At 35.9% G+C, this 14,811-nt stretch overlaps 1 protein-coding gene across 3 annotated transcripts in view; it reads right to left on the bottom strand.

Moving 5' to 3' along the window:
• Nucleotides 1-2,043: 2,043 nt before the first annotated feature.
• The window catches only part of LOC123765420 (proteasome adapter and scaffold protein ECM29), a 35,613-nt gene continuing 22,845 nt past the window's right edge, over nucleotides 2,044-14,811 (bottom strand). For 2 of the 3 annotated variants that reach the window (XM_069334001.1, XM_045753962.2), the window contains exons 20-26: nucleotides 14,064-14,234; nucleotides 13,294-13,539; nucleotides 9,861-11,147; nucleotides 7,734-7,863; nucleotides 4,862-5,062; nucleotides 4,647-4,718; nucleotides 2,044-3,315 (exon numbers count right to left, since the gene is read on the bottom strand). In XM_069334001.1, the coding sequence (XP_069190102.1) occupies nucleotides 3,179-3,315; nucleotides 4,647-4,718; nucleotides 4,862-5,062; nucleotides 7,734-7,863; nucleotides 9,861-11,147; nucleotides 13,294-13,539; nucleotides 14,064-14,234 (2,244 nt within the window). In that variant the 3' untranslated portion in view covers nucleotides 2,044-3,178. Of the gene's footprint in view, nucleotides 3,316-4,646; nucleotides 4,719-4,861; nucleotides 5,063-7,733; nucleotides 7,864-9,227; nucleotides 9,457-9,860; nucleotides 11,148-13,293; nucleotides 13,540-14,063; nucleotides 14,235-14,811 lie in introns of those variants that run through there. The other variant, XM_069334002.1, reaches the window with a different exon arrangement.

Below are 14,811 nucleotides of genomic sequence, written 5' to 3' on the forward strand. Positions count from 1 at the left end.
CCTTTACCACATCACTTTGCTTGTTATATGCCGACGCTAAAGAAATTCAGTCTAATGTTTATGTGGAACCATTATCAACGAGATTTTTGTGTATAAATTGTATACTTCCCCAAGTCATAGAATCCTGCGCCGGCTGGTGTTGGTGTGCCTCACTTTCTCTATCGAACATAAGATTTGTATTCTTTTTATTTACAAGGATCGAGTTAAACTTTGCAAAACTTGTGTCAAATTCAGTTCCCAGCAGCGCGTCGCATGCATGCATGACTTTGTGGGATGTTTGATATATAGATAGATATATATTATATATATAGATGTGTGCGAGCATGTTTGGAGCTATGACGCATATAACATTTTTATGGTGTGACAACTGCAGCATGACGCAATGGGGAATGACCTCACATTATGCTGGCTGGTCCGTCACCTCAAACACACTTGCTCCACACCAATGCCTATATAATCATGCGGTAATACGTCAGAATCATAATTTATTCTTACAATGTGCGCCAATGTTTAAAATCCTCTTCCGTTTTTAGCTTGGCTCATTGATTATGCACCCCATCTAGTCTCATGAACGTCTGTATAATACGTATCCAGAACCCCACCACTTGGCTTAGTATGCAAGACTCTATTAGCCTAACAGGCCGAATTTTCGTTATTTTTCAAATATTGCTTTCCAGATTGGTTATTTTCTAACAATAATAATGAATTATATTAGGAACATGAATTACTAACTTTGTTACATTAGATTATGTTAGGTTAGGTTTGATCAAATTTCAATGTTAATTTTGACTCAACATAAAATTCCAGTCATATATAAAGCAATGAAAACTATTTCGCAAGAAAAACATTTTGAAAAATGAAATATTTTACGTAAATTCGGCTTTAGACGAATTTTCGTGAAATATTTAGTTTTCCACTTTTTTGTATGAAATGAGTCTTCATTGTATTATACAGTATATGATTGCCATTTTGTTACTAACAAATTTGATCAAACCAAACCTTATGTAACTGTCAGTCATTCATGTTCCTAATATAATGGATTATTGTTAGAAAAGAACCAATCTGGAACGTAATATAATGATAATTAGTTCTGTTATGCTAATCGGGCCTTGCATGCTAGGCCAAATAGTGCGTGCCCCCACCCCCCCCCCCCGACAGACGCCAGTCTTATAATTACTAAACACCATGAGAAACACGTCATGCTTGTACTCTCACTCTCCCGTCTAGGGCACTTGTCTCCCCCATCACCCTTTACTTCATTAGATTGTTTGAATACGTCACTCGTGTCCTTGTGAGTGTACAGTTGGCGAGGTTAAGGTGCAAAACAACAAGCTGAATGTCACCCGAACCCGCCCAGCTCCATCTCTGACCTTGGCTATATACTGGCAGAAACATATTGAAGACTGCTTAAAGTCTATCATAAATCATCAGGAAAGTAATTTCAGGATCAATTGCAATTCGTATACTGTAGTACTTTATAAACAAAGTCCGTTTTTTTGTTAATACAGTAAAATGGTTTAGGAATTTAGTTAACATAAGGATGAAATTACTAAAAGATACTGGTAGTTTATTACATTTGTTGATATAGAATTTTCTCTTCAAATACAAAAAAAAAAACTTTGGCAAGTTCTATTATGTACTGCAATATTTAGCATGCATGACTAGAGATGTTTCAGCCTTAAATTCGAATCCTGCAAGCAATCTAGATTTTATTTTTTGTCCTCAAAATTATTGCAAAGTTCACAATACAACAGTGACTTGTGTACATTCACCATAACGACAATAACAAAATATTGGGAGATTACTCAAGTGCATTTTATCTAATCAAAGCCTATGATATTTTCTACTGTAGAGTACATTAAATGTGGCCACATGTGAACAGTCAGTAGTACAAGAAAGCTTTAGTTATCTTAGCAAACATGTACTTAGAGTGCTGATGGTGTGATTTGTGCGAAGGTTCTGCACTCACCACCACCACCTGAAATGTAACTTGGAAATTCTATTTCTATGAGGCATGAATTAGGGTAACTAAAAATCCTAGGATATGGAATTTGATAATGTATTAAAGCTATATTTAAAGGTTGAAAAATATAAACGGTACAATGAGCAGGTGCTACAGGATATGTTGAATGGGTTTTAAGAAAACAGCCACTATACAACTAGCCTCTATACACCCAACAAAATATATATCTGGGTGCTTTCCTGTGATGTAGAATTTTGTAAATAATGTCCACTATGCTATTGTAAATACCTTATGTTCAGACACCCCACACTAGGATGCACGTAGTAAAGTTTCAGGATCTACTCAGGTCCCCATATCACAAATGACAGTAGATAACATTAAGATGTTAATATTGTCATTGCAACATCAACAAAATAATATAATTCCTAGTACAGCCATGAATCGCCACCTAAATCGAACCCACCCCCTAGGTCTTGCCCATTTGTGATTATGGACAACAGCAGCTGGACTAAACCATCCTTAAATGGTTTCCTAAATGCAATCTTCAATTCATGTTGGTCCCAAACTTTTCCCCTTACTCATTGCTTACAAATTTAACAACTAAAACTTGTCAATACACTGTACATAATTAAATTATAAAATAAATTTCTCACACCCATTAGCATCAGGTTTATAAATGGTCAGCAATGCAGAATTATACTTGATTTGACATTTGTAATAAGTTTTATTTTATTAGATTTAGAATACATCATAACTAGTATTAAAAAAAGTCAACCAACTACAAGATGTTTTGGTAAACAGGTGCCTTTGTAAGAAATAGACAATGCTAATCTAATTTCCATCCTCCGACTTATTTTGTTACGTCAAAATGAAAATAAAAATTTAATTACATCAAACTTAGATTTTTAAAAGATTTATACACATTTTCATCACTTGATATAGAGTAATTGCAAAACCTAATTATACACACAATATCCAAAGGAAGTGTGACAAATAGAGCAAATAAATAATAAACTCAAAGTTAGGTAACTACCAAGCAAATTGTACAATTGTTTGAATTTTACTACATACTTCATCACTTTGAGATGAATAATTATTTATGTATGGTATACATAAGATATTATATGTATTTTTACGTGATTGTGTGTAATTGGACATTTCTAAAGAAAATAATGAGCACTCACAGATAACTGTATTTTACAGTTTACTGTATTTTTAATCCCTGGTTTCCAGAAGAAGTATGCGATGAGCGGAGGCGGCCAGAGATTGAACGTCAGGCTGGGCATCTCTGCGGGCTTCTTCAACACCAGACAACAGATCCATGCGAAGCCGCACTACCAACGTCTCGCATACTAGCAAATAAAATTAAAATTAAAATATAATCATTACAATCCTATTACTGCTGTGAGACAACAAAATATGGATGAACAAAGAAAAATTATAATTTCAATTACATATATTAGCATACAATTTCACAGCCTCAAATGAAGATATGAAGGCCCAACAGGCACTGGGACTTGAACACCAATTGACTGCGGGTTCAAAGACAGTAGTAAAGCCCAACCCTGCAGGCATGATTAGGGACATGAACCATACAAACTGTTGTTATTACCCACACATATTACCATTATCTACACCTAAACATTACCATTATTTACACCCAACCACACATTATTACCAACATTATTTACATCCAACCACACCCATTGCTCTCATCTTTACCCAAATTCAACAAAACACACTACACTTGTGATCTTTCACAAGATACAAGACACTGAAACAGAAAGTGGACAGGGAGAGATGAGATGAATATGAGCCAGATGAAGAGAAGTAGGACTTGAGGGAACAGATGGAAACTGGAAACAAATGAGCCACAGGGCATACGAAAGTAGAGGAAGGAAAAGTAGGCGAGGACAACTCCATCCACAGCTATAAAAGCGTTACAAATTTCAAGAAAATAGTTGCACCAGATGCTATACCCAAAAATGAAGCAGTGGGTCCCAAGAACTAATCTTCCCTATCTAGAAACACACATAGGCAAGAACATCCAAATATACTTTGCATTAATTATTTCCCAAATTTACTCATATTCCTTATCATGAGCACCCATATCCAATCACACTTTTTATTCTCACAATAACTCATATTCAACCTTATACTTTGCTCATATGATCACAAATCCAAATCTCACTTGAAACACCTTCATTTCTGGTCAGTCTATTTGTGTCCCTAATACTCTCTCTCATTTTTCCAAAGTCAATCTCTAAAGTTGACAACAATTTTCTCAATTCTCCTTAAACCATTCCAGCATTTGAACAAATCCACAAGGGCCGTGATGAGGGTTTGAGCCTACAACCATAATGATGGTTACAGAGCCATCATTATGACTCTGTAGCCATCATTTCATCATTATGTATTTAAAAAATTATATCCTTTGCTTAATTTCTTTAACAATTCATATACTGTATATTGCTTCTCATATAGTATTATTACCCCCCAAAATTGTAAACTATTCATCCATTATTTTAAGTCATTCTTGAAATGCTGCACATAATTACTGGCTTTATAAAATACCTGTATACAAATACTATGCCTTCCAAGTAACCTTCAAATACAGTACAGAGATTCAGATACTTTAAATACAGTTTTAAAATAAAACAGCTAGGAAAGAGAAGTTACTCACCTTTCACTTTTTCCAGGAATTCATTCAATACAACAAGGGATTCTCTTCGCAGACTATAAAACTTTGCGACACCTGAAAAAGCATTGGCCAGTTAATGACAACAGCAAGTAACTCGCTGGAATTCACATTTCAGTAGCTATGTAAACAGTTAAATTTGGAGATCATAATATCAAAATATTTTAGGAACACTTCTAACAATCAAATCACATACTTACCTAAACAGTAATTGAAAATTTTGCAAGAGTGGTGAATGAGAGGGTCAAACAGAGGTGTCCCTAATGAAGCTGGAAGGTCTTTCAAGAGAAAATGTCTACTCCAGAAGTGCTTCAATGCTCCAACAATACTTAACTGTGTCTTGCGTGGAACGCGTGACACACTGTTATTCAACATTTCCACAACTTGCTCACTATATTTTTCTGTAAAATAAATGTTAAATTAACAAGAACATTAAGTATTATTTCCATGTGATTAAATTTCTTTTTAAGCTGATAATGATAAAAGTGAAAAAATATACATTATGGTAATCAACACACTAATCTACGATCTTTCAGTTTTGCAACACCGACTCATCTTCTCCTCTGGCGCCTATTTCACTTTCATAAGACATACAGTACCCCTTTGCTATCTATAATTTCCATGTTCACAATATTTATTATCTATTGGATAGACACTAGATACAGAAATTTCCTAAAAACTAGGTGATTTAGGCATTCAAAAGTTAATGCTGTTTTATTGTGCTTATAAAGCATTTTTTAAATTACATTCTTGCCAGTTTGTATGTGTTTAATGCACTTTTTGGATTACCGTATAATTTTGTCATGGAACTCCCAAAACATTCTGCAATGACTGCTGCATCCTGAGAAATGAACGGCAATGTTTACTCTGGTCTACGTCAGTGGTAACAGTACAAATCTACTTTATGCAAAAATTTATGTGGCTGGGAGGGCAGGAGTGCTTAGTTATAATGTTGAGACAGTTGTTTTATTGAGTAGAGTAGAAAATAGTTGACTTTAGGTATCTGGAATGCATCCATATTCTTACCAAGCATCCTTAAGTCTGATATTTGTAAATTTGCATGTGCCAAGAATACATTCTTCGTAAATTTTGACTATCATCTATCTCTACCTTAAGAGTAATACAGTACATTCCTCATTCTGCTTGAGTGCACTTAAATGACATATCACTTCTAGTTAAGATAAAACCTGTGAACATTTGAGTTAAATGTTACAAATGATCAGTTTTATGCAAGTTTCTATGCTGAGGCGAGTTGTTATTTAAACAATGTCACGTATTCCTAATTTTGTAACTAAAATTGACCTTAAATGCACAAATATTTAATAGGAAATATATTTTATATGGAAATTCAGCTGAATCATACTACCAAACCAATCAAAATTGACTTTATAAATAGTTGTGTATTGCCATTTTGTGTTAAATTTAAAAATTGCAAGGTACACAAATTAATGTACGTAATTTTTTTTAACAAGACCCTTGGGGTTTTAACACATCTATCCTATTTTTCCCCCCATAAGAACCTTAACAAAATGCTATGCAGATCAGTTTAACAGAGTACCAGGAACACATCCTATGAACAAACAGAAGTTTACTTAACATAGTACAGTACTACTCCTCAATTATGGTCAAGATATATTCCTGCAGGTATTAATCACATTCTTAACACTTTAGCAGTTCAATGAGGCTAAAATGCATCATTTGTACTTCGAAAGTAATTGTTCTGATGGTGCTAAAACACACTGTCCATCTTGAAGCTTTAAAAAAAAAAAAAAAAAAAAAAAAAGTGAGAGCATAGCTTATAAGGGGACCATCCACAGATCACTTCGGCAAACCAGTGTCACTCAAGATAACAATCCTCTGCTTGTAAATATTTTCACTGCAATTTACAGATTACTTGCCAGAAAAGTATGAAAGCCATTATGTCTAAACCCCACATCAGAAAACGAAGAAATGATGACATTTTGGTCAGTCCTGGTCCATCATCAAGTCGTCTTTTCTTTATATTCCGATTGTGGTTTGGATATCATATCATCAGCTATGCTATTGTGCCATCATCTGCATATGAAAGTTATGTTTGTTTTCTTTTTACTGTGATACAGACCTATCATCTGCACACATTTCCACATTTCTATACAGAATTTATATTTAAAATAAATGAGGAGTGTTGAAATGTTCATAACCATTCATATAATCAGCACCATCATACAATGTATTATCAAAACACATTTTGTAGTGCATCTACACAAAGCAAATTCATTTGCAAATATTTTGACACCAAATTTGTAGTTATAACCCAAGACCTGAGAAAACATAAAAAGAATATACAGTACTGTAAACATTTTAGGGATCAGCGAGTGTGACCTAGAGATGCCAAGAATGTTTGTGGCTGGGTATGCACCGACGAGTCAGAACGTTAGTGCTATTGATGGAGACCAAACTCAACCTTTGATATGCACCAATTTACACAATAACCAACATCACTTCTCCTATTTACTAGTTTATTCCTTCATTGCTTCATTCACTCTCAAAATCAATATTGACTTTTTTTCAGAATCCACCCAGCTGGTTTAATTTCATAAGACTGCCTCAGTAATACTTATTTAATTTAATTACTGTATCATGATGCATATGCCAAGATAAACAATGAAAAGGCTAGAAAGTTCTTTACCTGTAGACTTTTGTTTCTATTTAATAGCAGTCACAAAATGGTGAACTATAGTACTATACATGGTACTTTAAACAATGTGGGTACGAGTGTACAGAGTTAAAACTTTAGGGTATTTTGTAATTATATTGCTGCCATATATGCTGATAGTCTAGGAATAAATGTGGCATGTCAGGATTAGATTATTGGAGAAGCAGCAGAGTACAGTAATTCCAATACTGAATACTATACATCAACAGCAGCTGGACAAAGAGAAGAATTGTGAAGAATCTTTCGAATCGTGAAGATCATCTTAGATGACTTATTTTTATTTACATAATTTTGGCATCTGGATCATTTAATGTTTCATATTCAATTTCCATTCTAAAAAACAACAATTACAAACATTTGAATGTTGACAAGCCTACCTTGGGTATCATTGGATAAAGGCCAAGCTCTCCCTAAGGAGTGTACCATCTCGTCTATAAGGTCCCACCGCAATGATTCTTGCTTTTTGTTGTGCTCTACATCATCTGCGTCTTCCTGATCTTGCTTGTCCTGTATATGGAAAGGCACTATATTTTACTCTGTAATTATCAACCATTTCTTTTTGGTTAAATCCTGAATATACTAATGTGGAATCTTAAATAGATAAAATAAACTGATATGTGATTGTGCAGTTTATGGAGTAAACAAGATAGGCAGCTTTAATCTTGAAGGATGATTCAGCGAAACAACTGCCTGTTACGTTTAGGGTAGCGACTACTTTAATTTCAAAGCAATGTAGGGAATTAAATATTTTTTGTTTATAAGATAGCTGGATATATTTTACTTAAGTGTAACATTACTGTCAGAAAATTTGTAGTAATAATGTTTCCCTACTGGGAATGCTTTGTAAATATTGTCACTAGCAAACCAACAGAAATACAGCTTCGTTATTTCAGATTTAGGAAGCATCATGTACATTTATATGGTCATTTTGCACCCATAAAAGTAGGCCTTTAAATAAGGTGTATGTATAATCAAATTACATTCGAACAAATCTGCAATACTATACTTTGTAACCATTATGGGTCTAGAAATCTGCAATATTTTATAAATATCCATAATTGAATTTTAACCTAAAAAACAGATTATTGCTCAACTTATTGTGGCTGACTTTGGTCTCCTCCCCACCACCCATTCTGAATTCCCCAACCAAGCCTAAAGATGTCCTGTACCTATTTTCTAACTTGATATTCAGTTTTAACAAGAGAGAATTATTGATATTTTTCAGTAATTTATGGAAAGCAACTTATACTGTTATGATGAACATCTAATTCAGCTCTTCTCCACATCAACAGTCATTTGTGTCCACCATACAAATGAGTGCACACAAAAGAATACAAAATATCTGGGCTAGACAGCCCAGATAATATTTTGGTTTATGTAGGAAAGGTGCAAACTGCAAGACTGCCATACTTTATGTTTTTGGAAATTCAGGGGTCTGTCTCATCTTGGCTTTCTCCCTCTGCTCGGTCTGGCTTGAGGCCCAGCCTGGCCTGGCCCTAGGTCTGGTCTGGAACGAGGCCTTGCCTGCCAATCTGCTCACCACCCACCTCTCCCCTAGTGCCCCCCCCCCTACAACTCCCCCCATCCCCACCTGTGGCCTGCCAACCGCCCCTTCCCTCCGGTTTGCTGGGAAAATTTTATGATTTAATTTGTTTGGATTCAATAATGCTCATATATGTAACATTTTATACCAAATTGTGTGTAAGTGCCATAGTCATAATGAATAATTTATAATAAATGTATTTTTTTGTGAATATTTATATCAAGACATACAGTTGGCTTATGCAAATCTTGGCTATTATGTAATATTTGCAACCAATAATAAGTCACAGTTTTGATTTGGATATGGTATTACTCACCAATGATTGCTCTATAAAGTGCCATTTTCAAAATGATAAATACATAAATCATTTTTTTTATAGTGGATGTAGGCCGCCCTTTTTTTTGGGGCCCTAGAGGGGAAGGGATAGCCTGGGGCAGACGGGTAGAAATAATCCTCGATGGAACGAATCGGCCTCGCCCCATATACTTGGTTCAAACAAGGACTCACTGTAACTGATCATATGTAGTGTAGATGTGGCATCCATCACCTGAGCAATGCTGGGTACCAAAGATACATTAGCTCCATATATACATAATATATATACAATACAATATGTCTAGCCTTCGCTGGAAGTAATCTAGCGATCCCACATCCATGTTACCCTGTAATTTGTTCCATAAATCAACAACCCTATTTCCAAACCAGTATTCACCCAGGGCCTTTTTAAATTTAAACTTAAAAAGTTTAAACTTAAACTTGTTCATGAATTTATGTCCATTCCCAAATATGGTAACCAAAGCTGAACTGCATAATCTAAATGGAGCTTAACAAGGAAAAGATAAAGCTGAAGAATAACAATACTGTATATGTCTTATTGGTTTGTTTAATGGTTATCAATTACCAAATTTTCAATTAATAAATATTAAAGACATTTAATACTTGTACTAACAAAAATACTTACAGGTGTCAAATATGGGAGACAGATGTCAAAAACTTGCTCAAATCTGTCAATGTGGTAGGTGTCTAAAACTGTAGTGAGGGCTTTTATGGCATGGATCTTATATTCCATCTTCTCCTTGCTGGCTTCCCTCGTCAGGACATTCACTACATCTTCCACTAACAATTCATCTCTGCTTGGGTGCTTCAAGGTACCTAGTATTGATTTGGTGTGCATCGCTACATTTGAGAGTGCGGTTACAAGAGATTCTTTTCCAATCCATGTTCTGCCTTGTAGACTGTTGGTGAGAAGAGTGATCAAGGAGGTGACAAGACTATCATTCATACTTGAGCCAAGTTTCTCAGACATTGTTGATAAGGCTCTGCCAGCTTGAGCCTTCATTGCCCAATTTGAACTTTGAAGAGCTTGCTCACAGATCAAAATGATTTCATTTAAATACAGCCTCACTCCTGATTCTGTTCCAGGAGTATTATCTGACCAAATTTCTTCCCAAATTTCAACACCACTAGGATCACCATCAATAGTTTTCTCTGCATGCATAGCCAAAAATGCCAGTGGCATAGCTTGGCAAGCATGTTGTTTCATAATATCGCTATTTTGAGCATGCATACTGCGGATGGTGAGGGCACCACTCATCCTTACAGTATCCTCATCTTTCTCCAAGTACCACAACTGCAATTTTGTAAGAATCTTTTCTATACTAGAAGCTTTGGCAGTTTTAACAAGATTACCTATAGCATTGGCATATACCTTCCTCACCACAGGATTTCTATCACTGAGACCATTAACAAGTGCAGCCAAGAGTTTCCCTGTGTATTTTTCTAAGGGTGCAGGACAGGTATGGGTTAATGTCTCTACAACATGAGCAGCACCGGCACGACTTGCAAGACCAACAGAGCTCTTGAGAACATCCACCAGACCTACTACTAATTTCTCCATTGCACTTTCATCAACAAATTGCAAGACATAATTCAACGTGTCCATCATTGGTGTACTTCGTGCTGCAGCAACTCGAGCCACATCCAACTTCTCCCTGTCATCATCATTTAGCCTCACAGATGTATAACTCAGAGCTTGAGACTCAAGTCCCGAGAGAGCTTCCAGAAGAGCAGGAATGAGAGTGCCCAAATGTGGCCTTACCATCGAGCCTCCCGTGCGACATAACTTGGACACGGTCTGCAGACTCACGGTTCTTACTTCACTTACAGTACTGGTAATACCTGAGGTTAATAGAGTGGGAAGTACTTCCTTGAGCATCTTCTCACTCTGCTCACCAGTACCTTCACATACCTGTAAAATATTAACCTATTTGTATTAATCAATTAATAATTATTTCACATGCTAAGTACCTCATAGCAGAGTATACAATTGTCAGGTGTTTAATATTGTGTATTTACTAAAGAAAAACTGCATTGGTTTCATCTGGTGTGGAAAATGGAAAAAATCTGGTTATACACGTATAATATTCACACATTTATCCATACAAAATGTGTTTTTATATCATCCATTGGAATAAATGAGACCAGGCCACATTAATCGAACAAATTATGTGAAAAGACACTAAGAACCAACACAGAAAAAGATGGAGGGGTGGTACTAGATAGTAGACTAACACTAGAGAAACATGTCAAGAGCACAGCAAGAGGAGCCGAGCCAATGCTACTGTTAGATAATTTCAGAATTGCATTTAAATCCATGGATTGAGAAATACTTAAAACAATTGTTTATGACACACATGATACCTAAATTTGAATATGAAGGTACAAAAAAATTCTGCCAAATGGCTACCAGACTTAAAACACAAATTATGATGAGAAACTGGAGGCATTAAATATGCCCTAACCAGTAAAGACAAGAAATAAGAGGTGATGTGATCACACATACAAGCGAGGAGGAGAAAAGATAAGAGAAAACATTATTTAATGATGAATGCAGTTTCAGGACACAAAGTAAAAAAATGCCTGGGAGTGAACTCCAAACCCAACACCCCTAAGGCACATATTAACAAAATGAATAATAGCAGCATATGCAAAACCAATCAATACAGGGATGACTTAAAATTTAAGGAAGCACTCCTCCAGAATGCTAAACTTGGCATAAGTTAGGCCAATCAAAGAATATACAGATCAAGCATGGATTCTACACAAGATAAAACAGTAGCAGTAAATTGAAATTTATGCAACAAGACAAGTAGTACCAGAGATTAGGGAGACGAATTGTCAGGACAGGTTAAGATAACTAAATTCAAAGACATTAGAAGATAAAGACAGGAGCCAGTATGATCACAACATACAGGATAATAGGGGCACAGACACAGTGGATAAACAGTCTTTTTCCAGGTGGGTGAGGGACAACAGGACAAGAGGAACATGTAGAAGATGGAAACACAGATGAGCCAATAAAATGTAAAGAAATACCTGTGTGCAGCAAGAGTGGCAGAGACTGAAATGAGCTTAACCAGAAGTGATGGAAGCCACCACCATTCTCATCATTAAGCAACCCGTTCTCGCAAATTTAATAAGTCAATATTGACTTATTAAATATGTGCATAGGTGACATACTTAACATAATAGATACCCTTAAAAAGATTCATAGAAAACACCGACCTTACCTAACCTACTTAGTATGTTAAGATAAGCATCTTATTGCTTCGTAATTACAATTATTACCTAACCTATAATAGGTATAGGTTAAGTAATAATTGTAATTACGAAGCAATAAGATGCTTATCTTAAGATACTAACAAGGTTAGGTAAGGTCGGTGTTTTCTATGAATCTTTTTAAGGGTATCTATTATATTAAGAATATCACCTATGCACGTAGTTAATAAGTCAATATTGACTTATTAAATTTGCGAGAACGGGTTGCATTAAGAACAAGCATGACAGTACTGGGAAGCAGGGAGGTCTAAACACACCAGGTATGATAGCTGTGAGGGGGCACTGGAACCAGATCTCTCTCAACCGACAACATACAGGCATGCACACTCAACCTTTCCCGTTTTCAGTCTCATGAATCCACATAATGCAAGTACAGTACTGTACAGTATTGAGTATTTATTCTTCACATTTGTATGTTTATTTGTTATGGCATAAAAATGACATTACAGTAACTTATAATGCGAGTCCATTCCTTACCCCCGTCCCATCCCAAATCCTTATCCTGACCCCTTCCAGGTGCTACATAATCGTAATGGCTTGGCGCTTTCTCCTGATAATTTACTTCACTTATAATGTGAGTACAATAAAGGGAAAGTAAGTAATTATCAAAAGAAGGCACCAAACCGGGAAGGCTATGTAGCACCATCAAATGTGCGGAATAATCAGAAGGCGCTACATATCACCAAGGATGCCAATACGAGAACAGAAACGCATAAGGCGAACGATATCAAAAGTATCCGAGTCGCCACAATAAAGGGAAAACTGTTCTCAATTACCTTGATACAACTTTTACTCAATGCATGTAATGTTTTCTCTGCTGCTTGTCTAACAGATTCTTTGATGTCATCACGCACTCTAAAGAGAGTTGTCCAAATTTCTGTAATTCTGTTTATTGCTTTAGCCGCCGACTGTCTCCGCAGTAGATCCGTGAGGGCATGGCAAGATGACTCACGTACTCTCCACATGCTATGAGTTAAGTTGCTAATGAGATCACACAGGATTGGGTCATAATACTTCTCAATCTGTAAAGAAAACAACAATTTATTCAGCTGACTATAATCCCATAAGAAAATTCATAAGTTCTCTAACAAGCTTTACTCTAGCACAATATTTACTCAGGCAATGAGCCACAATAACGTGGCTAAAGTATGTTGACCAGACCACACACTAGAAGGTGAAGGGACGACGACGTTTCGGTCCGTCCTGGACCATTCTCAAGTCGATTGAGAATGGTCCAGAACGGACCGAAACGTCGTCCCTTCACCTTCTAGTGTGTGGTCTGGTCAATACAACATTTACTGATAGTAGCAAGGTGCTTGAACCCTCTTTATTAATGACTAGCCCAATTTGATTTTACTAATTCATGATGGTGTTATAAACAAATAAGTTGCAGCACTTAATATTACTAGAAATACAAAGAAATTGACGTGGTCTACTAAATTCCGTACACTCATGAGGCACCTTGTTTGAATAATTGAAGTTATATTATAAGGTGTATGTATGTATGTATGTATATATATATATATATTACATATACTGTACTCACAGTTTTTGCATTATCAGTGACTAGAGCATTCCAAATAGCAGCCATTGGTTGCTGGATCTTGGGTGTTGGGTCGTGCTGGTACCTATACAATTTTGGGATGATCTGGGGTAGGTATGGCTCCAGCTGGGCACCGGCTTGTGATGCAAGTGTGCCAAAACCAAATGCTGCTCCCTAGAACAATTATTTTAATTACTGGTAAATTTGGGAAGGATTGATACTGCTTGTCAAAGAGCTGTGCTCCAAGTGCTGTACCAAACTGTACTTAGCATAAGAGGTTAAATTAGATTTGGGAATACATGCACAACAATTTAATTTGACAAATATCAAAATCTAAAATTTTGACAAAATCTTGCAAGACGTAACATTAAATAACACAATACAATATATTAGGTACATAATACCTAGCCTATCAACCAGGTTCCAACATAAATGACCCATCCACTTTAGAATTTTTACTCGGGGTAATTTGTAGCCTTCAGCTAGTACTACTATCACTCTTGGCTACTATCCAACCTCTTGCAAAATTGCATTAAAATTATACAACAGTAATATTTTGTTTGTTTCACACACACTGGGTGTGCTAGGAAGACGGGACACCACGAGTGTAGCTCTCATCCTGTAACTACACACACACATTACTTTTCCAGAGATGTGTAAAAGTGTTAAAAGTATTCAAGTTAATTAAACCTTAACACATAAGATGCCCAATAAAATCTATGACTAATAAGTACTAAGAGACCTTTAAAAG

The sequence above is a fragment of the Procambarus clarkii genome, chromosome 30 (assembly GCF_040958095.1).
Source record: "Procambarus clarkii isolate CNS0578487 chromosome 30, FALCON_Pclarkii_2.0, whole genome shotgun sequence".
Classification (NCBI taxonomy): domain Eukaryota; kingdom Metazoa; phylum Arthropoda; class Malacostraca; order Decapoda; family Cambaridae; genus Procambarus; species Procambarus clarkii.